The sequence below is a fragment of the Notamacropus eugenii genome, chromosome X, assembly GCF_028372415.1.
Source record: "Notamacropus eugenii isolate mMacEug1 chromosome X, mMacEug1.pri_v2, whole genome shotgun sequence".
Taxonomy (NCBI): Eukaryota; Metazoa; Chordata; class Mammalia; order Diprotodontia; family Macropodidae; genus Notamacropus; species Notamacropus eugenii.
In genome coordinates, this window is record NC_092879.1 from 47,317,251 (window position 1) to 47,342,965 (window position 25,715).

General features: G+C 37.1%; 1 protein-coding gene across 1 annotated transcript in view; it reads left to right on the plus strand.

Moving 5' to 3' along the window:
• The window catches only part of SH2D1A (SH2 domain containing 1A), a 46,348-nt gene extending 22,829 nt beyond the window's left edge, over positions 1-23,519 (plus strand). Inside the window, exons 2-4 of the mRNA XM_072626496.1 lie at positions 17,272-17,335; positions 21,972-22,107; positions 23,085-23,519. Of these exons, the coding sequence (XP_072482597.1) occupies positions 17,272-17,335; positions 21,972-22,107; positions 23,085-23,125 (241 nt within the window). The 3' untranslated portion in view covers positions 23,126-23,519. The remainder of the gene's footprint in view (positions 1-17,271; positions 17,336-21,971; positions 22,108-23,084) is intronic.
• The last annotated feature ends 2,196 nt before the right edge of the window (positions 23,520-25,715 follow it).

Below are 25,715 nucleotides of genomic sequence, written 5' to 3' on the forward strand. Positions count from 1 at the left end.
TCTCCTTTACCTCTCTGATTTATAAAATTGCTTTGGAGGCCTTCCAAGAATTCTTGTTGGATTTGTATCCAGTTGACTTTTTTTTCCTTTTAGGCTTTGTTCTAATATTGTTGTCATCTTCTGTGTTTGTATCTTCAGCTTCCCTGCCACCATAGTAACTTACCAGGGTTTTTTTTTTGTTTGTTTGCTCATTTGTTCCCAGCCTATTTCTTGACTTTTAACCTTTTGTTAAAGTTGGGCTCTGCTTCTGAGGTGGAGGAGGCACTGTCCCAAGCTTCATGTTTTTCTTGCTGCTGTTTTCAGAAAAAATCTTGCAGTCTGTAGGGTTTAGGTGCTTCCAGGCAGTTCTGATATAAGGAGAGCTCTGGTCACTGCTGTCCTGCCCTCTCCTCTGATCTTTCTCCAGGAAGAGAACTTGTTCCCCTGTAGCTACCAGCACTAGCACTTCTCCTGGCCCTGGGACTGTGACCAGATCCCCTGCTCTCCTGCAGCCACAGATGCTAGTGGTCTCCTCCTTTTTTGGAATTGAAACTAGAGTCCCTACTCCCCCATAGTCAACTGTAAGCACTCTTAACCCTGGAATTACAACCTGAACCCTTGCTCCCCTGTAGTTACAAATGGTATTGCTCCATTTTGCCCTCACATTACATTTGGGTAATGCAACAAGGTCCTGATTTCAGACCCAGTACATGGTCCCCTCCTTGCAATCTTCGTCTGACCAGTTGTCACCCCACCCTGCCACACCCTGTCCTTCCACCTATCCAGGGCTGTGAGCTCACAAAGCTGCTGCCCCCACCAATGCAATTACCCTGAAGGCAAGGTGCGAGCTGCCTGTGTTGAGACTGATATTTCCTGGCAACCTCTTAACTTTTTTTGGCCTGGAAAATTGTTTCACCTGACCTTTGTGGGTTTTGTTGCTCTTGAATTTGATTTGAGGCATTATTTTAGAATTATTTGGAGGGGAATTTGGGAGAGCTCAGCTAAGTGCTTCTCTATTCTGCCATCTTGCCTCTGCCTCTCCTCTATAATTACTTTCTTTCTAAATGCATCACATTTAATGGTTAGGGTGACATGTATCAGAAGCCCAGAAGGTTGTTAGGGAAGCCTATATGAGATGATTTGTCACAGATTCTTCACAAAGTGGATAATCCTTATCTATTTATCATAAATAAATAATATCAATAAATAATAAAAACACCTAAATAGCTTCTTCTGTACTCTTGTATGTGCCTCTGTAGAGGTAGAATCTGAAGCTCTGGGAGTAAGCAGACCATGGGGCAAGAATATAACAAATTCTTTCTTGTAAACACAGAATCTCAGAATAGGAATGGACCTCAGAAGCTATGTGACTCAAACTTTCAGTGAACGAGAATCCTGAACAGGTGTTTATACGTCCTTTGCTTGAACATATCCAGTGGAAAGAGAGGGGGAGGGAATTACCTGTCCTCTGAGACACCCCATTTAACTCTTGGACAGCTTTGGTTGTTAGCAAGCTTTTCTTCATATGGAACAGAAATTTCTCCCTTTAACTTCCACTAATTACTCCTTGTAGTGGCCTCTTGGGGCCAAGCAGAACAAGTTGAATTCTTCTTCTACATCAGAGCCCTGGAAGATAGGTGTCATGCCATTCTGAAGTATTTTCTTTCTTCTGGTCAAACATTTCTAGTTTGGTATAGTTATCAATTCTCTCACCATCCTGATTGTCTTTTAATGGATGTATTCAGGCTCATCTGTGCTGTTCTGAAAAAAATATGGTACCCTAAAAATGCACCTTCAAACCTATAGCAAGGATATGGTGATGGGGTCTTTTCCCTCCGGCACCAAAGTTTAGAAGGCAGAAAAAATTTAATATATTCACACTTTCAGCTATATAGAAGCCATTATAGTAAATAATATATTTCCCCACCGAACTCAATTTGTCTTAATTATTTGTATGATTTTCACATCATGATTTAAAATGTTGGATTGGAGGGGTGCCATTTATACTGCTTGTCCCAGGTGCTGAAATTGTCAGTAATGACTGTAATCCTCATTTTAGAGGAGGAGTTCTTGACTATTTTTTTGGTCATGAACTCCTTTGACAGTCTGATGAAACCTGTGGAGCACTTCCCAGAAGAGTGTTTTTAAATGCATAAAATAAAATATATTGAAATACAGACATGAAAATATTTTTTAAAGAAGTTCATGGACTCCAGGTTAAGAACATTTGAGGTTTATTTCTCTTGGGGAATTGCCTTGAGAGTCAGTTTGAACATCATAAGAAAAAATGAGTCTCATTATTTTATTGATGCATCTTTTTTAAAAAATTAAAATTGGTAGCCCTATTCTTGATATTATTCTTCCAGAGTTGCATCTAAATGACTTTCAGCTGTTTCCCAAAATTAAACCCTCCTCAAAGGACAAAGATTTGTCACTGTAAGGATGATACCAAGATATGCTGCTGTTTTTAAGGATATTCCTAAAGAGGAATCCAAAAAGTATTTGCATATTGAAAGCCCTGAATTCTACAATGCTATCAATAAAACTAAATAAAATGAAATATCTCATAGGAAAAACAACTCACCTGGAAAATAGATCGAGGAGAGACAACTTTAAAAATCATTGGGCTCCATGAAAGCCATGACAAAAAAGATCATATTTCAAGAAATTATAAGAGAGCAAAGTAGAAACTGAAAGAATATACAACTCATCTCCTGTAAGAAACCCCAAAATGTAAATTCCAGGAATACTGTAGCCAAAACTCAGAACTCTCAGGTCAAGGAGAAAACGATGTAAGTAGCAAGAAAAATAAAATTCAAGGACCATGAAACCACAGTCAGGATACCCAAGAGTTAGCAGTCACCACTGTAATAGAATGGAGAGCTCCATGTTTTTTTGGGTCACAGAGAGTTGGATATGATTGAATCATTGAACAATAGAAACTATGTTAGGAGAGGATACTTGTAAAACCCTCAGAACTTTATCCTCTCTAAGGCTCTTAGAGATTCAAGGAGGGAAGAATATACATACAACATTACAGTTGGGTACAGGAATTCATCTTACTGAACAGGAAAGTAGGAGGTAAAGGGGGTAATAAAGTGGGATCAGAATAAGAGGGGAGAGTAGATTAAGGGAGGCAGTAGTCAGAAGCAAAACAGATTTTTGAGGAGAAGATAGGGTAAAAAAAAAAGAAAGAGAAGTACAACAGAATAGGATGGCAGGAAATACACAGCAGTCATAATTGTGAATGTGAATGGGATGAATTTGCCCATAAAGTTGAAGAAGATAGCAGAATGGATTAGCAGCTAGAATCCAATGATCTGTCATTGGCAAGAAACACACTTAAAACAGAAAGATACACAGAGTCAAAATAACAGGCGGTAGGAGAATCTATTATACTTCAACTGAAGTGGGAAAAGGCATAGCTGGCAGTCATGATATCTGATGTAAAAGCAAAAAAGACCAACCGGATTAAATGAGACAGAAAAACTACATTTTGCTTGAAGGCACCGTAGACAAAGCGTATACTGAATATATATGCACCAAGTAATATAACATTGACATTATTAAAGGAAAAATTAAATGAATGACATGGAGAAAATAGTAAAATTATTTTAGTTGGATGACCTCAGTTTACCCCCCTAAGACCTAGATAAATCTAAGTATAAAATAAACAATAAAGAATTTAAGGAGATATATAGAATTTTAGAAAAATTAGATATGATAGAACTCTGGAGAATATTGAATGGGAATTGAAAGGAATGTGTGTATATATATTTATGTATGTATGTATGTATATATATATATATAATTTGTGCATGGTACCTTCACAAGAGTTGACCATGTCAGTGTTTTCAGGCATTAAAACCTGAAAGTCAAATGCAAAATTACAGAAATATTAAATACATCTTTTACTGACCATAATGCAACAAAATTTCATTCAACAAAAGGCCTTTGAAGCATGGATTAAAAATTAATTGGAAAGTAAATAGCCTAATTCTAAAGGATGAATATGTCAAAGAATAAAAATAATAATTTCATTAAAGATAACGACAACAATGAGACAACATACCAAAATTTGTGAGCATGCTTAGGGGAAAAGTTATATCTTTAAACACTTATATCAATAAAAGAGAGAGAGCAGATCATTGAAATGGGCATGCAACTAAAAAAAACCTAGAAAAAACCAACTAAAAACTCCAATTAAATATCAAAATAGAAGTCCAAAAAATCAAAGAAGAGAATTTGAAAGCACCTTACCATTGAACCAATAAAGCTAGAATAAAATATTTAAGTCAATAGATATAAATAAATATAATAATAAAACTGTTCAGCTTCTAACTGGGAGGTTGTTGTTTTTTAAAGACCAAAATGTATAAACTGTTAGCTAATTTGATTAACGAAAGAAGGAAACCAAATTACCAAATGAAAAGATGAATTCACAACCAACGAAGAGGAAATAGAAGCAATCATTAAGAGTTAGTTTGCCCAACAAGATGCCAACGGAAGTGACAATCTAACTGAAATGGATGAATATTTACAAAAATATTAATTGTCCTGATTACAGAATAGGAAGAATACTGAAATAACCATATCTTAGAAAAAAGAAATTGAACAAGCCCCGAATGAGCTTCCTAAGAAAATAAAAAGCCTGAATCATATGGATTTACAAGTAAATTCTACCAAACCTTTGCAGAACAATTAGTTCCAGTACTACATAAACTGTTTGAAAAAAAAAATTAGTGAAAAAAGGGTTCTATTCAGTTTCTTCTCTGACACAGATATGATCTTGATACATAAACCAGAGAAAGCCAAAACTGAGGAAGAAAATTATAGGCCAATTTCCCTAATGAATGTTGGTGCAAAAATTTAAAATAAAATACTAGCAAGGATACTACAGCAATATATCAAAAAATCATACACTGTAGCCCAGGTTGGATTTATACTAGGAACGCAGAACTGGTTCAATATTAGGAAAACTATACAAATAATTGATCATATCAGTTACAAAAACAACAGAAATTACATGATTATTTCAATAGACGCAGAAAAAGCTTTTGACAAAATACAACATCTATTTTTGTTAAAAAAACCAAAATGCACTAAAAAGCATAGGAATAAATGGGGCTTTCCTCAAAATGATAAAGAGTGTCTACCTGATACCAGGTATCAAGTACCAAGATAGTGATTACACTATCTGTAATGGGGATAAGCTATAAGCCTTTCCAGGAAGGTCAGGAATAAAGTAAGGATATCCATTATCATCAACATTGCTATTCAGTATTGTACTAGGCATGCTAGGTGTAGCAATAAGACAACAAAAAGATGTGGAAGGAACAAACATAGTCAATGAGGAATCAGAATTTTCACTTTCTGCAGATATTATTCTGGTTCTTGAGAACTTGAGACAACTCCAAAACTAATTGGAACAATCAACAACTTCAGCAAAGTTGTAGGATATAATATAAGTCCACACAAATCGTCATTTTCATGTATTGCCCACATATCCAACCAGAAGAGATAAAAGAAGAAATTTCAATTAAAATAATTGTGGGTGACATAAACTACTTGGGAGTCTAACTGCCAAAACATACACAGTAATTGAATGAACACAATATATATATGTATGTATGTATAAAACTTCACACAAATAAAAACAGATATAAATGATTAGAGAAATATTAATTGCTCATAGGTAGGCCAAACCAATATAACAAACATGATAATACTACCTAAATTAATTTACTCAGTATCATACAAGTCAAACTGCCAAAGAATTAATTCATGTAGCTGGGGAAAAATAATAACAAAATTTATCTGAAGGGACAAAAGGTCAAAAGTATCAAAGGAGTCACTGGGAAAAAATGGTGAGGAAGGGGACATGGCAGTACTATATCTCAAAGCAGTTTGGTACTTGACAAGAAATAAGTTGATCAATGGAATAGATTAATTAAATAGTAAACATTTATTAAGCTTCTACTACATGCCATGGTGCATGGTATGCTGTGCTAATTAATTACATAATATTCAGAAGCAAATAAAAAACTAACCTGGTATTTAATAATTTTTTCAAGCTAACAGCTATTGGGGTAAGAGCTCACTATTTTCTTAAAACTTCTAGGAAAACTGGAAAGCACTCTAGCAGAAACTAGGTAAAAAGCAACATCTCAAAGAAAATGGGTGCCTGATTTAGACATAAAGGGTGATATAAGCAAATTAGTGGTGTGGGGAAGAAATTACCTTTCACATCTATAGACCTGAGAATAGTTTTGCACTAACAAAAACCAGGGCAGTCAAAATGAGAAAAAAAGCAGGAAACTGGGAAAAAAATCTTTGTAGCAACTTTCTCTGACAAAGGTCTCATTTCTCAGGTAGGGAACTGAATCAAATTTACAAGGATGAGAGTCATTCCTCAGATGATAAATGGTCAAGTGTATGAACAGGCAGTTTTCAAAGGAAGAAATCAAAGCTATCAATAGCCATATGAAGAAAATGCTTTAACTTGCTAATAATTAGAGAAATCCAAATTAAAATGACTCTGTAGTACCACCTCACATCCATCAGATTGGCTAATGGGCCAAAAAAGGGAAAATGACGACTGTTGGAGGAAATGTGGGAAAACAGGTACATTAATGTCCTCTTGGTGGAGTTGTGAACAAGTCCAAGCATTCTGAAAAACAGTTTGGAACTATGCCCCAGAGACTATTGAACTGTGCATTCCGTTTGATCCAGCAATACTGTTACTAGGTCTCTACCTCAAGGAGATCAAAGAAAGAGGAAAAAGACACATATGTACAAAAATATTTATAGCAGCTCTTTTTATAGTGACAAAAAACTGTACAATGAGGGGGATGCCCATCAATTGGAGAATGGCTGAACATATTGTAGTGTTTACATGTGATGAAATACTGTTGTGCTGTAAGAAATGATGAAGGGAATGGTTTCAGAAAAACCTGAGAAGACCAGTACAAACTGATGCAAAGTGAAGTGACCAGAACTAGGAGAACAATATACACAATAAGAGCAATATTTTAAAGATAATCAGCTTATTTAGACTTAGTAACTCTGAGCAACACAATGACCCAGCACAATTGCAATGGACTCTTGATGAAACGTGCAATTATTCATCATTGAAATGTATTTTTTTCTTTTTCTGTTTTCTAATTTTTTTTTTTTGGAATGTGGTTAATGGGGAGATCTGTTTTGCATGACTATACATATTTGTAATAGTTTATTTTCTTGCCTTTTCTTTGGATGGAGGGGAGGGGTAAGAGGAGGAAGAGAAGTTGGAACTGAGAAAAAAGAATACAAAATTTCCATGTATCCCTTGGGAGCTCCGTAACAATCCTGGGAGGTAGATGCTTTTGTTATTATCCCTATTTTACAGTTATGGAAACTGAGGCAGACAGTTAAGTGACTTGCCTAGGATCATACAGTGTCTGAAGCTGGATTTGAACTCAAGTCTTCCTTATTCCAGGCCTAGTGCTCTTTCCACAGCACCACTTAGCCACCACTGATGATTCAGGAGAGGATGGTGGTCAGGTGTCAAAAAAGGGAAGTTGAGAAGGTGAAGATTAAGGAAAGGTCATTAGATGTGGTGACTGTAAAATTCTTGGTAACTTTGAAGAGAGCAATTTTAGCTGAGTGAGGAGGTAGGAAGAGAGAGTATGGAAGCAGTGAGGATGGAGAGCTTTCTTAGGGCTGGGGCCAGGGGTGGGAAGCCTGCAGCCTGGAGGCCACATGGGGCCTTCTAGGTCCTTGGGTTGTGGCCTTTGGATTGAGTCCAAGTTTTACAGAACAAATCCTTTCATTGAGGGAATTTGTTGTATGAAGTTCCCCCTCACCCCCGCTGCCCCCAGCTTTGGGCTGTGAAAGGGAGAAGAGAGAGGATAATAGCTTAAGAGGAGAGTGGACTCCAGTGAGGGTTGTTTTTAAGGATGTGTAGGATACTCAGGCATGATTAAGGTTGAGGAGAAAGAATAAGTAGATGGGCTAGATTCCAGATTAGTGAGTGAAAGGGGATAATTACGGGAGGTGCGATGGGAAGGGATAGAATCCCAGATATATTTTAGTGGGCTTGACTTTGGGAAAAGGGCTTTTTTTTTTCATCAGAAACTGGTGGACAGGAGTAGAGAATAAGGGATGATGTCTGATTTTATCTTTCTGCCCTCAGTACCCAGGACAGGGCCTGAGTACTTCATAAATGTTTGTGTTGAATTGAGAATAAGAGAAAAGGAAAAGGAGGGTAGGAATAGGGAAAGTCTAGAAATAGAAGAGGGGAGAGACCATCATCCAAAGGTGATGGAATGGATTTAATTTTGCAGGGGAAAAGCTTGTTTGAACAGATGCTATATCACACTTGTCATCTGCTAGTAAGATATTTGGATCCAGTTTTCAATCTTACGCTTCCTTTTCTGGAGAGCACATTTTGGGAAGGTCTATATAGCCCTCCTTTGGTCATCTCTTTCATTATTAGTTCATCACATGTACACATTAATAGGAATAAAAGTAAAATCCAAGAAGAATGGTAAATGTTTTGCTGCAAGAGAAATATCATCTTTTCTAGTTATCTGCTTTTATTTGTGACAACCTTTTAATTTTTAATTCTAAACTGATTTGGTTTTGAGACCCAGTATACATATGGATTTTATTCGGCATGGGTTGAAGGAATTAAACCTTACTTTGTTAGCCTAACTAGATATAATGACAATAAAGCTACTGTTCCCGCTCAACCCCCGTTAAAATGCCAGGTTTTGTTTTGACAATTACTTGAGGCAAGGCAACCTCTGAAATCTTGCCACTAGAGTGGGCAGTTGTTGACTGTGTTTGTTGCAGTGATAGACCCCCTATTGCGTTAATCTGAGAGTTCTGGATGACCAACTTGAGACTATGGTGGAGACAGCTGTTTGTACCTTCATCTTCCTGGCAAATACATGGTTTTCCAACTCTTGGCCCATGTAGACCTATTGATGCTCCTCCTGAGTGCTCACTGAAAATAGCTTGGGGCTGTGCCCTTCTTCATAGCATTGCTACTGGATGGGGTGTGCCAAGTCTTAAGGAAAATTAATACAATGTGAATAATTGCTTTCTGTCTGAGATTTTAGAGTTGAAAGGAATCTGAGATTAGTCTAGCCCTCTCGTTTGCAGATGCTGAAACTGAGACTCAGGAGGAAAGGAAGTGAAAAGTATAATTGACTTGGTTATTGAAATTATTGAAAGGGGCAGAAGGTAAAATAATCCAGAACTCCACACAGCAAGAATAAAACCTAAGCAACAACAAACCCTTACCCATTTTTTTTACTTTAGTAATACATGATTTTCTGACTTTGTGATAGCCAATATTTGCATGAGTTTGTGTTCCCAGCATGGCATCTGTTGATAGGAAAGAGAAGTGGTACGGAAACAGAGAGACAGCTAGCCAGGTGTAGCTAAAGAAACTAATGACAGCTTTAATTCCTGGGTCTTGCCCCCTCAGGAGACTCACTTCCCTTTAGTTTCCTTCTCTGTAATTCATGTGTTGGATGCATAAAAGGGGTGTTCAGCTCTGTTCTTATGTGGTTCTAAGTGAGCTCTCTCTGTGCTGGGGAAAACCAGTCACACAGCAGCAGACTTGCCCCAGAGAGACCAAAATGAGGTTTGGGAGTTTTCACTGGGTTCCAGTTGTCCATGCTTGGGTCATTGCTACACACGAGAGTTGCTCTTGTATGTGACAGCCTTTGTTCAGTTATTTCAGCTGAAAAGGAAAATAGAACCAAAGAGCTATGAGAGGGATTGGAGAAACAGTTTTTTGCTCATTGGCAAATTTGAGGGGCTGGGAACTTTGTTAATATTAGAAGTGTTAATCATGAGAAGTTTTCTGAACTATCAAAATCAAGTTCAGAGATTGAAGAAAGCAAGAAGTTTTGAAGTGTAATCAAGTTCCTGCTTCACCACTGAAAGAAAGTTAAGATCAGATTCATTTGTTAGCAAACAGACTAATTCATTTGATTAATCAAAAGTGTCTTTATAGGAAAGTCAATTCATTGTCCTTTTTATTTTTAGTTAGAGGCTTACTGTTTTACAAATGGAAATTTTACTATGTTTATTCTAGTGACACTCCTGCTGAGAATTTAAAATCCCTTCTTTCCAGGTTAATAATACAGGATTATTTCCTCTAATCACTTCCTCTAAGAGAAATGGAATGGAGTTGTTTCTTGACCTCAATTTACTTATTTGAATTTCAAGCTTCAGTACTGAAAAATGGGAATCAAAATCCTTCCTTGTTTCTGATAAGATTTCATTTTAAAATTTTTAAGAGCAAAATGAGAATTATGCAGAGGACTTTAGGATTTGTCTGGATGTAGCAGTCTTGATAAATTAAAAAAAAATTGTGTTTAATATAGCACAGTACCAAGAATGAAGTACTTTCTAGAATAAGAAATGGTGATTAAGTTGGCGCTCTAGCCAATGTCAAATGCCAGCTAACTTCATATACGCTACACATGTATTCTGAACTGAAAAGCCTTTTGGCTAATGATGGAAAAACATTTCTACACCTAAGTAGTTTATAGCAATGGATATTGATTCATGAATGTGTAGCAATTAATTTCACCCATTCATAGGATTTTAGTCTAAATGTCATCACTGGTCAATCAACAAGCATTTTTAAAGTGCCTGCTTTATGCCAGGCATTAATAGTTTTTGCCCTTAAGGAGTTTACATTTCTCACGTGGAGAAAACATGTACATGCATAAGTAGATAGAGCCAAATCTTTTTAAAAATTAATTTTTATTGCTGTTTGAAAAATCAACTATACTTCCCAGTATATATCTCTTCCTTCTTTCCCCCCTCCCCCAGAACCACCCCTCATAAAGAATGGAAATAAAGGAAAAAAAACCAGTTTCTCAAAACTAACCAACACATCAAAAAGTCTGATATTCAATGCAGTGTTCCATATCCATAGCTCTCTACCTTTGCAAAAATAGACATGATGAAGTGCTTTCTCATATCTCTTCTTAGGGAACAAACTTGGTTATTTGAATTCTATAGCATCCAATTTAGATTTGCATTTAAGCAAAAAACATTTATTAAGCACTTGCTATATGGCTTGCAAGCCCTGTGCTAATCGAAGGAGATAAAACAAAAGGTTCAAACAAGCCTAGCCTTTGAAGAAGGAGCTCACATGCTAATGAGAGAGACCACATGTAAATAACTTGGTACAAGCTAGTTAAATAACTCAATAACTAATACTAGATAATAACTACATTTTAATACAGGATATGAAAAGCCTGCATAGCAGGCAGTCTTGGAGGGGAAGGTACTAGTAGCTAGGAAGCTGAGGCAGGTCGAGTTTGAGCTGAGATTTCAAGGGGGTCTTAGAAACTAAGAGGCTGAAATGATGAGGGGACAGCATTCTAGGCGTTTCATGAAATGATAAGGGAAGTGGAGACTAGCGCTGAAGAAACAGCAAATAGGCCAGTGTAGTTGCATCATAGAGTGTGGAAGAGGTGGAAAGGAAAGACTGGAAAGGTAGGTTATAAAGAACTTTAACTGCCAAGCAGAGAACCTTGTATTTGAACCTGGGGACAATAGCAAGCCATTGGAGTTTATAGAGTTGAGGAGAGACACCTGTGTTTTAAGAAAATCACTTTGACAGCTGATTGGAAGATACAATTAAGTAGGGAGAGGTTTTTTTTGTTGTTCTATTTCCAATGACATTTTTACGTATATTGTTTTCCTGGTTCCGCTTACCTTTTTTTGCATTGGTTTATGTAAGGGTTTCCATGTTTCTCTCTATATTCACCACATTCCTCGTTTCTTACAGCATAGTAATATTCTTTTATATCCCTCTCTCACAACTTGTTTAGTTGTTCCTAAATCAATGGGCACCTACTTTTTTTCCCACTACAAAAAGTATGGAGCAGAGTCCTGAAAGAAACCAGAGGTGGGGGACAGAGGAAGATGATGATAGCAGAACCCTCCAGGGATGGTAGATAACCAGTGCAGAGGCATAGGAAGTAGGGGGTTTTGTGTGAGGGATGTCAAGAAAGCCAGTATTACTGAACTGAATGTGTGGAGGGGGAGTAATGTGTAATATGGCTGGAAAGATTGCATGGGTCATTGTGATGAGTGCTAAATGCCTAACAAGGGAGTTTATATTTGATTCTGAAGGTTATAGGGAACCATTGGAGTTTATCGAAATTGGAAAATGACATGACTAGACTTAGGAATATCACTTTGGCAGTTGTGTGGAATATGGATTAGAGAAGGGAGCCTAAAATATCCAGTAGGTAGTTGGGGATGGTGTGGAACTAGAGAGAGGCCAGGAATGGCTTTGTAGAGTTGGGAGTCATATGCTTAGAGGTAATGGAGCCCTTGGGAGCTGATGAGGTCACTGAGTATGAGTATAGAGAGTGTTGTTAACCCACAGTCAGGGGATGATATAGGTGGTCAACCAGCAAAGGAGACTGAGAAGGAGAGGCCTGATGGTTAGGAAGAGATCCTAAATAGATCCTAAAGAGTGTGTAGGAGGAGAGTGAGTGTACAGCAGTATCTGCCTCTAGAGAGAGGTCAAGAGGGATGATAGGAATGGAGGATGTGGCCTTTCGATTTGGCAGTGGAACATTATTAACTTTCTAGAGAGCAGTTTCAGTTGAGTGCTGAGGTCAGGAACCATGTTGAAGAGGATTTAAAAAATAGAGATGAGAAAGAGCAGGCACTGAGATAAATATTAACAGTGAATCCCTGAGCATGACCTTGTGTCTATGGAGTAGTTCAGCATCTTCTGGTTTTGTGTGTCTAAATAAACTCACTGTGTTGTATCAGCATACATTTTTTTTAAAATTTAAATTTATTTAAGTTTTCAACATTCATTTCCACAAAATTTTGGGTTCCAAATTTTCTCCCCATTTCTCCCCTCCCTCCACCCCAAAACGCTGAGCATTCTAATTACCCCTATCACCAATCTGCCCTCCCTTCTAACATCCCTCCTTTCCCTTATCCCCATCTTCTCTTTTGTCCTGTAGGGCAAGATAACTTTCTATACCCCATTACCTGTATTTCTCGTTTCCTAGTTGTATGCAAGAACAATACTCAGCAGTTATTCCTAAAACTTTGAGTTCCAACTTCTCTTCCTCCCTCCCTCCCCACCCATCCCCTTTGGGAAAGCAAGTAATTCAACATAGGCCATATCTGTGTAATTTTGCAAATGACTTCCATAATAGTCGTGTTGTGTAAGACTAACTATATTTCCCTCCATCCTATCCTGCCCCCCATTTCTTCTGCTCTCTCCTTTGACCCTGTCCCTCCCCAAGAGTGTTGACTTCTAATTGCTTCCTCTTCCCATTGCCCTCCCTTCCATCATCACCCCCACCCTGCTTAACCCCTTCTCCCCCACTTTCCTGTATTGTAAGATAGGTTTTCATACCAAAGTGAGTGTGCATTTTATTCCTTCCTTTAGTCGAATGTGATGAGAGTAAGCTTCATGTTTTTTCTCTCACCTCCCCTCTTTTTCCCTCTACTGAAAAGTCTTTTAGTTGCCTCTTTTATGAGAGATAATTTGCCCCATTCCATTTCTCCCTTTCTTCTCCCAATATATTTCTCTCTCACCCCTTAATTTCATTTTTTAAAGATATGATCCCATCCTATTCAATTCACCCTGTGCTCTCTGTCTCTCTGTGTGTGTGTGTGTGTATGTGTGTGTGTGTGTATGTAATCCCATCAACAAACCAGATACTGAAAAAAGTTTCAAGTTACAAATATTGTCTTTCCTTGCAGGAATGTAAACAGTTCAACTTTAGTAAATCCCTTATGACTTCTCTTTGCTGTTTACCTTATCATGCTTCTCTTCAGTCTTGTGTTTGAAAGTCAAATTTTCTTTTCAGCTCTGGTCTTTTCATCAGGAATGCTTAAAAGTCCTCTATTTTATTGAAAGACCATTTTCCCCCTGAAGTGTTATACTCAGTTTTGCTGGGTGGGTGATTCTTGGTTTTAGTCCTAGTTTCTTTGACTTCTGGAATATAATATTCCATGCCCTTCAATCCCTTAATGTAGAAGCTGCTAGATCTTGTGTTATCCTGATTGTATTACCATGGTACTTGAATTGTTTCTTTCTAGCTGCTTGCAATATTTTCTCCTTGACCTGGGAACTCTGGAATTTGGCTACAGTGTTCCTAAGAGTTTCTTTTTTTGGATCTCTTTCAGGAGATGAGCAGTAGATTCTTTCAATATTTATTTTGCCCCCTGGTTCTAGAATCTCAGGGTAGTTTTCCTTGATAATTTCATGAAAGATGATGTCTAGGCTCTTTTTTTGATCATGGCTTTCAGGTAGTCCCATAATTTTTAAATTGTCTCTCCTGGATCTATTTTCCAGGTCAGTTGTTTTTCTAATGAGATATTTCACACTCTCTTCCATTTTTTCATTCTTTTGGGTTTTTTTTGTGATTTCTTGGTTTCTCATAAAGTCATTAGCCTCCATCTGTTCCATTCTAATTTTGAAAGAACTATTTTCTTCAGTGAGCTTTTGAACCTCCTTTTCCATTTGGCTAATTGTGCTTTTTAAAGTGTTCTTCTTCTCATTGGCTTTTTGGACCTCTTTTGCCAATTGGGTTAGCCTATTTTTAAAGGTGTTATTTTCTTCAGCATTTTTTGGGTCTCCTTTAGCAAGGTGTTGATCTGCTTTTTATGCTTTTCTTTCATCTCTCTCATTTTTCTTCCCAATTTTTCCTCCACCTCTCTTACTTGATTTTCAAAATCCTTTTTGAGCTCTTCCATGGCCTGAGACCACTGAGTATTTATTTTAGATGTTTGGGATACAGAAGCCTTGACTTTTATGTCTTTCCCTGATGGTAAGCATTGTTCTTCCTCATCTGAAAGGATGGGAGGAGATATCTGTTCACCAAGAAAGTAAACTTCTATAGTCTTATTTTTTTCCTTTTTTTGGCCATTTTCCCAACCAGTTACTTGACTTTTGTGTCCTTTGTCAAGAGTAGGGTATACTCTGGGAATCTGTTAAAATCTCAGTTCCTCCTAGGTGGCACAATCAAGCGTGTACTGGTCTGGGTGCAGGAAGAGATTTTTGTGCCCAGAATCTTAGTAGAGTTTCCTCTCCACAGCCACCTGGCCTCCAGTTCTGCCAAGCCAGAACTGGGGGGCTGAGATTCAGTTAAGCTGTGGGGGCAGGGCTACCATTCAGTGTGAGATAAAGATCTGTTCCCTCAGGGCCTCTACACAGGGCTGAGGTAAGAATGCCCTGTGCAGTGCTCCCCAGGGTTTTATGATCCAACACTGGATGTGGGCTGCTGTGGGAACTGCTGCCTGCCTGATGTGGCCTCAGTGGCTGCTGCCTAAGGCCAGAACTATGGGAAGGCCCTTCTCCCTTTCTGGCCAGCTGAAAAACCCTGTCACTGATCTTTGGTGGCTGTGGGTTGAGGGATCTGTGAACCTGCTGCTACTGGGACTGGAGATTCTACCCCTGAGGTGTCCTCCTGCCAGAGCTGTGCCATGGGGCCCAGGCTGGGCTGGGCTCCGCTCTGTGTCTGGTGCAACAGATGTTTCCCGTGGGCCTTTCAGGTCACCCTGGGCTGAAAATATCCTCCACTCTGTTTTTCTCCACTTCTGCTGCTCCAGAATTTGTTGAGAGTCCCTCTCTACAGGTATTTTATGGGCTGTGTGGGGAGAGCCTGTGTATGTGTGTCTTTCTACTCTGCCATCTTGGCTCCGCCTACTCAGCATATATTTAATGTGTTTGTTCCAGCTAAAAACCAAATATTGGCTACAACTTGAGGCAGAGACGAATGCTCAGAATGGTCGTGAAATAAATAACCCTGTAATTTAGATCTCATTAATTTCTCTCAAATAATTTGTATTGAAGATTCTTATACCAAGCAAGCAATAGTAAAGGGAGAACCTTAGTCTTACTTAATAGACCAAACTGCTTTCAAGTACTTTGTCAGCACCCCATTTTCACAGTTAATATGTTTAATATAAATTATACTTACTCAGAGCCATATCTATTTTAAGAGAAATACTTCTATCTAGGAAGATTTTGTAGTTTAAACTACTAAATTACTTGAAAGTAGTAGAAACTACATTTCATTAAAATTCTAATTCGTTACTTTTATTAATTTTCCAAATAATTCATATTAAGCTTTACTCTGTCTAGTTTAACTCTTTTAAGTAGATACAACTTAGCCTTAGGGATGGGAATTCTTGCATGAGGAAGAACTCTTCAGAGGTGTCGAGGAAAGCTAAAAGCAACCATCTAACACCTTTTAAAAAAGTACAATAAACTAGAAAAGCACAGAAGACATATGAAATAATGCAAAGTGAAGTAAGTGGAATCAAATAAAGAATATACATAATTACAGTATAAATAGTTGAACACGAATGTTGCGAAATTATTGCAAAGTGTTATAAAAATCAGGAATGAACTTTGCCCCCCCCCCCCAAGAGAGATGAAAAGACACTTCATTGCACTTCTTAGCAAAGGTGAAGGGTTTATGGGTATAGATAACTGCATATAAAATGAGGACTTTTTGATGTATAGATCAGTTTTGCTGAATTTTTATTCTTTTTTTTAAAAAAATCTTTTTAATATGGAATGGTTTTCTGGAAGGAGGGAAGAGAGGAGAGGAAATCTAGGTGATTAAAAAACAAAATATATTAATAAATTATATTTTAAAACATAAAATACTGTAAGTTGTGTAGGGGCAGCTAGGGTGACAGTGTCACACTTGGAGGCCAGAAGAGCTGAATTCAGCTATGACTTCAGGCTCTTAGTAGTTGCATAACCCTGGTCAAATCACTTAACCTCCCTTAGTCTTGGTTTCTTCATCTGTATAATGAGGATAATGATAACACCTGCCTCATAGGATTGTTGTGAGGAGTAAATAACACAACACACGTAAAGCATTTTGTAAACCTAATGCACTCTACAAATGCTAGCTGTAGTTGTTATCTGGCTTACATCATAGACATAAGGAAATATGGTAGAAGAGAGTTAAGAGACCTGGAATTAAGTCTTCCATCTAGCATTAACTGGTTTTGTGGCCTTGGGTGAGTCACTTCACAATCTGTGCCTCTGTTTCATTTGTAAAATGAGGGGGTTAGACCAGATGATCCTGGAAATCCTCTCTAGTCATAATGTTCTGTGAGTCAGATTTGATTGTGATGCCCCCCTTTTCCTAAGAACCCACTGGTTTGAAGACAAAATTCATATATCAGTATGCAAAATGTGTAGATTTCATGCTAACTCAAATATAGGTCACATGTGTGTTGGAATTTTTTCAGTAATGGATGTTTATTCTTTTACAGGTATCAAGGTTACATTTATACCTACCGAGTGTCCCAGTCAGAAACGGGTTCTTGGAGTGCTGAGGTGTGGAGTTTTTTCTTTTATTTATGTTTACTATGGGAGGTAATGATGTATATGGAATTTAGGCCATTTTTACCCAGGAGCAGTTGAATTACATGGCACATTTTTCAGAACCAATTTACCACAGCACAGCTGTATGATAACATCATATTAGCAGTGAAATTAAAAAATGCTTGTATATCATTAAGAAGCTGCCAGAGACACTAACTGATTATTTAGTACTGATTCAAAATTCACCTACCCAGTTTTGAGGGAGGATATGAAGTTGAGAAAAAGTATATCAGATTTTGTTTTCTTTATTTGATTCATAAATTTCTAAATGCAAAGCAGGTATCAAATGTAAAATAAATTAGAAAATATTTACTGAGAGCCTCCTATATGCCCAGGTTGATACTGATGTTGTGTGAGACAAAAGAGTATGGTATCCTGTCCTGGAAGAGCCCGTGATCTCACTGGGTAGACAAGATCAACTCCTTTCAAACAATAGTGTGGTAAAACATTTGGTAGAACCACAGTTTCATCCATGTGGGGCCTCTGATGCAGAACACAATCCTTCTTTGCCATATGAAATTTGATGGAAGAGGGAAGTCTTGAAATGGAGCTGGAAGGTTGGGTAGAATATAAAAAGACACTCTGTGTATATAGGACTCATTAACACATCCCAAGCATGGTATCTCATATTACCAGTGATTTTTGATGCAGTTACAAAAAATATTCAACCCCTAAAAAATCTTCTATCACAAATGCTTTTGTGGGCCCCTGACCCTTCGCAACATTTCCCCTTGCTTCTAAAAGTAGCTTATTAACAGTTATTTGCATATACTAATACTTGTATATTCTTATTTATAGATAGCTTATTACTATTATTTTGACCACACTTGTGTGTTGGCTCTAGGTATGACACTGCTTGATGTGTATTACCATCTTCCTTGGTGATAAAATCCATTAGCAGATGATGAAGAATGGGATATGAAGGAAGAAGTGGGGATGGGGAAGAGAGAATTGAATGAAAAATACTGTGAATGTAAAGACATTTTACTAAAATTTACTATTTAAATAATTATTTTTGAGATTTTGTATGAATTTAGTTCTCAATCACCCTTACAACTTATACCCAGCTAATAAAATTTTAAAATATGAGATCTATTTGAAACTTTTTAATTCTTTTAAATATATATATATATAATTTATTTATTTTTCACTTCTTAACATTCATTTCCACAAGAATTTGAATTCAAAATTTTCTCTCCATCTCTCCCCCACCCCAGGACAGCATGCACCCATCCATATTGCTGCCCTGGGGCCAGGGATGGGACCACACCAGCTCCCCTCTCACCCAGGTGAAAGAACTTTCTCACTGACCTTTGACGCTGGTTTTGGCATCTGTGGGCTGAGAAATCTGGGAACCGCAGCTGCTACCCGTGATTCCATGACCCTGAAGCTTGCTTCAGTCCTGTCCATACTGTGTGACCAAGGCTAGGCTGTGCTCTGCTGTGAGCCCAGTGCAATAGACCTTTCCTGGCAGCCTTCCTGTCTTGGGCTGGAAATCTCTTTTACTCTTTTACCCTGTTGTTTTGTGGCTTCTGCTGCTCTAGAATTTGTTTAGAGTAATTTTATACAGGTCTTTTATGGGCTTTGTTGTGGGGGGAGAGCTAGAGCAGGTCCTTCCTTCTACTCCACCATCTTGGCTCTGCGCCCTGAACTTTTTAATTCTTTAGGCCTTAACATAATGTGAGGAATTTTAAATACAACCAAGATGAATGCTAGTGTATGTTAAAAAAAAGTTATGATATTATCATCAAGAAAGCTAAAAGCTGTATAATTTCCAGTAAGAACTTATTTTAAACAATCATCTCTACAGAGATGTTTGAAAATTTAATCTTCACTCATTGTACATGATATTAGTAATTGTAGCACGGATAATGCATATTATGCATGTGTGGTGTAAAAAAGCTTCTGGGTCAAGAACATTTTACTTTCAACTTTTTCCTTTGTTCTTTAAGCATAGTACCATGTGCAAAGTGGCACTTGTCATGTACTTTCATGATGTTAATGGAGGGAAAGTCCATTGAACATGAAAGTCTGGCATATTCTAACACCAAATAATGTAGTTCAGTTTCAATTATTTGCTCTAATGGAATGGAAGTGGCAGAGGATTATCCTCAAATAGCAGGTAATCCAGAGAAACTTCTATGTGTTGGTTTTTGGAAGGCTTGTTGTGAATTTTTCCCCTAGTAATTTCCCCCCAGTTTTTGGCTGCTGTGGCTGTTAAACTAGTTTACATTCCCAGAGCATATGTCACTTGACTAAGGGAAGTGTTCCTGAAGTACAGATAGGAAGGAAGAAGACAGTCTGAGGGCCAAAGTTTTCATTGGATAATTGAGATCTGACTATATGGAGAATATGCAAATATGAATCACATTTAATTAGCTCAGCACCAAGATTTGGGAGTGTTAGTGAAAATTCTTATGCCTTCTGTTTTTGAAATTTATTAAATTGAGTACAAGATTTGCATTCCTTTTTTGGAGCAGTGATTTAGCTTTCCCTTAAGGTAGAAAAAAATGTCAGTATTTTTGTGAACATAAGAAATGTGTTAGGAATATGGGCTGGTGTAGGATTTTTTGAAAGGGTGAATATGACTTTAGAATGTGGGTCCACATTAAATGTAGAAAATAAATGCCCTTAGTATTTTCAGTCAGAGATTGGCATCATTAGCTTGATCATTGCTCTCGTACATTTATTTCCCATCTGCTGAACTCTGGTGAAAAGATATTAAATCATTAATAAGTGAAATAATTCTATCTATAGGCCCCTGGATTGTATTCATATGTAGATTAGCTCCAGTACATTTTTAACCTCAGAATGGATTATTCTCCCTACCATCTTCACTATTTCTTAGCATGTCTTGCTCAATTGTTAGCTGGTGTTTGACTAAGGGATTGAGAATAATTTTCTAAGTGTCCTACAAATAGGAATGATTTTCTGATTATCCTTGGTACACATCCCCTTGATTAGCTTGGCTAATCAAGAGTTAACTGTTTTTCTTGCATAACCACAGGGAAGAAGATGGTACTACTGATAATGGGAACATAAGCCACAAGAACAGTTGAGAACATGTGTAGTCTTAAATCTTTCTATGTCGATGAGAGTGTGGGTAGTCTGTCATTTGGCTGGTAACTCCAGCTTTTGTTAGAGCTAACAACTGAATGAAAAGAGCTGGTCTGGCAAACCGAAGACCTCTGCATTTTAGTTCTTTCTCTGCCACTTATCTACAGTGCCCCTTATCCTTCCTTCAGCTGTAAAATGGGAATGCTGCTATTTGCCCTGCCTATTGTTTTGCCAGGATAAAACAAGTCATGCTTTGGAAAGGCAAAAGGGTGAAAGTATTCCATTTAAAGGGCCTCACTTTCACAGTTTGGAGTCAAAGCATTCGTTGTTGCATTCCTGCAAGAATGGTCACATAATTTGGGAGGAGAGATCCTCTACTCCATAGAAACGCCCAGGAATGGGTTTTGTTCAGGTTGAGCTGGGTTAGAGGAGAAATTCTGTAGCTGCTTATATTGAAGGTCTCCCCTCTATAGACCAACCTAGAGTTAGAAATTTACTTGGAACATAAAAGTACAAGAACATTAATCTTGATACCTAAAAATCCACTTTTTCTAATATAAGGAATGATCATGTTGATGTGACGGTGCTCTGTTGTTACCTTTTTGTTTCTTTGAAAGAAATTTATACTCCTCCCCAAGTTAAGAAAACAAAAAGGACACCTGACCACTTTCCCCCACCCCAGCAACCTTTAAAACTCCAAATGGAAGTAACTCTAATTTAGCATGCTGTAAAACTTGTCATTGTTCACAGAAATAATATTCATATCATTAAGATGACAGTTTTGAGCTCCTGGTGTAAAGCTTGGTTCACATCCTAAGCTTTGATAGTTAATTGCTGGGGGCATGTCCGCATGAGGACTGATGTCAGGTTCTGAACACTGTTTTGGTAGTTATCCATGGAAAGAAAACTCACCTTACACATCATTTCATTTTTATTTCATGGAAAGAATTTTGGCTCAGTGATGTGTCCAAGGAGAATGCAATTTAAGGTGGATAGAGGAGTTTCTCAAGGAAGAAGGAAATTATTCATGAACATGAAGGCCATGCAGATTGATAGATTATGAAAGCCAAGTGTATACTACAACATTTATGCCATAGAGCGACAGGGCATATAACATGTATGTTGTTTTGGTGTTATTCCTTTGGCTTTTTATTAATGACCTATAAGATGTGTGTTTTTTCGGTATTTAGCTGCACCATCTCCATTGGTGAATTTATTGTGGGTAATAGCCCATATATCCTTAGAGGTTATGGCTATATAATGGCTAACATGCAGGAAGGATAGGGATGTGAGGAAAGAGCATGTGCAAACTGATACCACCTTTGGGAAAACGGAAATGACAGCTCATTAGCAGTTGTTGCGGAGGAAAATTAGGCTAACCGAAGTAATATTGTTTTCTTCTCTTTTTGTTTTCAAATATTTGAACAAGTACTGCAAATATGAGCTCTATAAGTAACTTTAGCCTCCTTTGTAGACTCTCTTGTACCATTATGAGCTAGATGAACCCTCTTCTTGATTCTTTATTTTACAGACGGCACCTGGGGTACAGAAAAGATTATTCCGGAAAATAAAAAATCTCATTTCAGCATTTCAGAAGCCAGATCAAGGCATTGTAATACCTTTACAGTATCCAGTAGAAAAGAAACCTCCACCTAGAAATGTACAAGGTATTGTAAATATAGTTAAGTTGGTTTTTTAATATTCTGGCGTGGAAACCATTTGAATTGATTGACCCAATGGAAATTCTACCCGAAAAATGACATTGGATTGATCACCTCATTGATGCTTCACATACTGAGAGAGATGTGGATGCTCATAGGCTCTGATTTCAGTGTCCCAGCTTACTAGGCGCTGTTAGTGAAGTCAATGGATACATTTCCTAAATTTATGAGCCCACATCGTTAAACGTTTTTTTTCTTCTGCTGTTTTTTGACCGATACAATTTAACCTCATTAATTGAGATCTATCTTACTAATTTGGAAGTTGTGATAATTCAGAAGGGTATTGGGCTGACATTTACTTTTTCTATAGATAATGGAAAGGTTATTGTCAGCCTGTTCACATGATTACAAATTCAGATTAACAAGGCTTTACTGTAGCAGAGTAAATTAAAGCAAGTAGTCTTTATCATTTCACTGACGTGTATTGTTATATCCCATGCACAGGGCTGTTTTTATTATTTAATTGTATAGCTAAAGACTGGGAATAGCGGCAAATGTATTTTTGGGGGGAAGCACAATTATCATATGAATGTAATTGTCCATTTTTGTGATGGAATGAAGATGATGGGCCTTGATTTGAAGCAGTGTTGATAAGCAAATGAACATTTTGAATTTTATGTTATATCTCACAGTAAGAACCTAGGGGCATAAATAAACTGATATCTAACCATCAAATAATAAAAAAAATCTTTACAATAGAAATGTAAACAACTCAGATTTATGAATTTGCTACCTGTTCTTTCCAGCTGCATTCCATAACTTATAACTGAGTTAAATTTAAGTATTATTTATTTGAAGGAAGGGAGATATCTCTACATATGGTGTGAATAAGTGGAAATTATATTACTAGAGGTTTTTAAAAAATATTTTTAATGGTTTAAAATGTTTATTTCTAAAATTTTTTTGTGATTATTTCCCTTTAGGGAGAAGAGAAGACCCTGATGTCTACATGAAAGCATCATGAAAACACATTTATTTCATATAATTTAAATAGGCCTTTAGGTGTTTCCTCTTGTATATAACCCCACCATTTTGTATATTGTAGATAAAATTAAGTGAAGAACAAATTGATTTCTGAAAATATTATTGTAATGTAAACATTATCTTGTAATGGAAGCTTCTAGCTTGATGTTAAAATGTCCATGGCTTTTTCATGTAATCTGGAATTTTAAAATGAGAACTGGGAGAAAAAATTCTATTGCATTAAAATTGTAGATACTTTTGCAATTATATATACAAATAGGAAATGTTTGGTTTTAAACCAAGTGTGATGATTGAAAGCATAGTGGATAGATTTTTTTTTAATGTCAGTAAGGTCTTCTTTTTGCTAAACAATAAAAAAATCCTTTTAGTCAAAATGTTCTTTTTGGTGAAGTATTTTTGGGATTCGTTTTTTTTTTTTAATATTTTAGCTTTTTCTTTTTTAAGCCCAGGCATTTTCTGTTTTATACTCAGCCAATTTGGCACTTTTGATTAAATGTGGTAATATTTCATCTTTTTTGTTTCATTCTGAAAATAATCTTGGGCACTATTCTGAAGTTGGTCAGTTAAGCCTGTGAATCAATCTTGGGTAAGAAATCACAGAAGTTAAAATATGCCCATGTTGCTATTTGACTAAAGGATTTGTGATTATATGAATTTTTGTTGCCTTGCTTTGGGCCACATTCTCCCCTACTGGACCAACATGAAGACTCCTTTTATTTTTAACGAAAGCTCTAAATTAAAAAAAAAAAAAAAGATGTTCCTGGGCAGCTGGCTTCTTCAGTGCTTTTGTTGTTACTGCTGAGTTCCTGTTATGAAAAGAGTAACTTGTTTTTAAGTACCTCCATTAGTGTTCTTAGCATTTTATTTATATGCCCAATCTATATTGATAGAAAGTTTAATTAATATCTAAATTCATTTTAAAGTGTAAATTCCTGAAACTGAGTTAGATTTACATTTTGCAGTGGTTTTAGCTCCTTGGCATGTGAAATTGGTCTGGAGGGCCAAAAATGTTGATGTCTTCAGAGATTGCCCTCAGAAGACTAAAGTCTTTTTAATTTAAGTAAGGACATTTTATTGTATTTTCTAATTATTTGTAGCTTTCATGGGTTTTTTCATGGGTTGACATGGCCAAAGAATTCTTCCCCAAGTGGCCAGCGTTGGTGATGAGCCTATCTATAGTGTTCTTAGTAAGCAGACCTAGTGAGTTTCCAGGGCCAAGCTCAAAGCCTTTCCAGCATGGAAGAAGCTTCCAGGGTTTCTTTGGCTGCTCTTTTCTGCTTTTGAGAATCCACAGTCATCTTTGCGTCTCAGCTGAAGAGGCAGAATAAGACTTGATGGACACAGCTGTTCAAGAATTAAAGTGGCTGTTTACAGGATGCTGAGAGGTACATGGTGGATGTAAGTAGGCTGCAACAACACATTTCAAATAGAGAGCTGTGCACATGAAAGAGTATACTTATCACCGGAGAATGTATGACTTTAGAAAAGGAGGTTTTATATCATGGCAGGTTTTATAGGGAGAGATCTATATAGGGCTGCGATCTATACCTTTGGGCCAAGTGCTTGCCTCAGTGAGATCACAGACCTTTTGTAGTAAAGGCTGAAGAACCATTTGATTGGTGGGTTGTGTGAGAACTCTGTTGGAGGGATAGGTGGAATCTAATGGGATGCTACGATGTCCTCCATCTCAGAGATGGAAAAGCTGCATTTCTTCATTTGTTTGAACAAATGTCCCTTTATTCAGTAGAAAAGAGTAAAATTAGGAAATTAGGTAAAATACCTAAATGAAGAATTGCCAAAAGCCTTCTTAATTTTATTAGACTGATCCAACAATTCCTTGAAAAAGATTCTGCTACTCTCGGACTCAAGCAAATATATTCGTTTTCATTTCTTTGGCCAGAATCTTATTTGTGAAATTTTTTTAACCATCTATTTATTGTTACTAACATACTTGCTACTTCCTAGAAGTTAAGTTTTTTTCTTTTACTGTTGTAGAAACATCATATCTTTGCCCCATTGAAAATACTGCTAATATTAAACTAGACTTGTCAAATGCTGAGACAAGGTAAAATGAACATCTTTTACTTTGATTGTTTTAATAGTCCTTTTGCATATATATTATCTCATTTCATCCTCACAACTACTGTACGTAGGTGAGGTGTTATTATCTCTTTTTCTTTTGGATGATGAAACAGACTGCAGGGTTGTAGCCAGGGTCACACAGTTTGTAAGCCAGAGAACCAGCCTTCAAAGCTAAGTCTTCTGCCGCTTTCACTGTGCTCTGCTGTTGGCCTTTCCGGGTAAAAAAAATCCCCACTTGGTAAATCCAGGAGGAACATGATAGTTTAATGAATACCTGTTCATTTCCTTTGAAGTTTGTACTTAATAGAGAAGACTTTTGGCAGGTGAAAAGGTTAGTAAAGAGTAAACTTAGATAATTGTCTTGGTCACAGGTTGGGACTCACACTGTTTGCAATGGTGTGTGAATAAGGCTTAGAGCGAATGCTGCCATCTTTGGGTGTAAATGAAAGGAAAGATCTGAGGACCTTCTTTGGCAGAGATGATGGAAG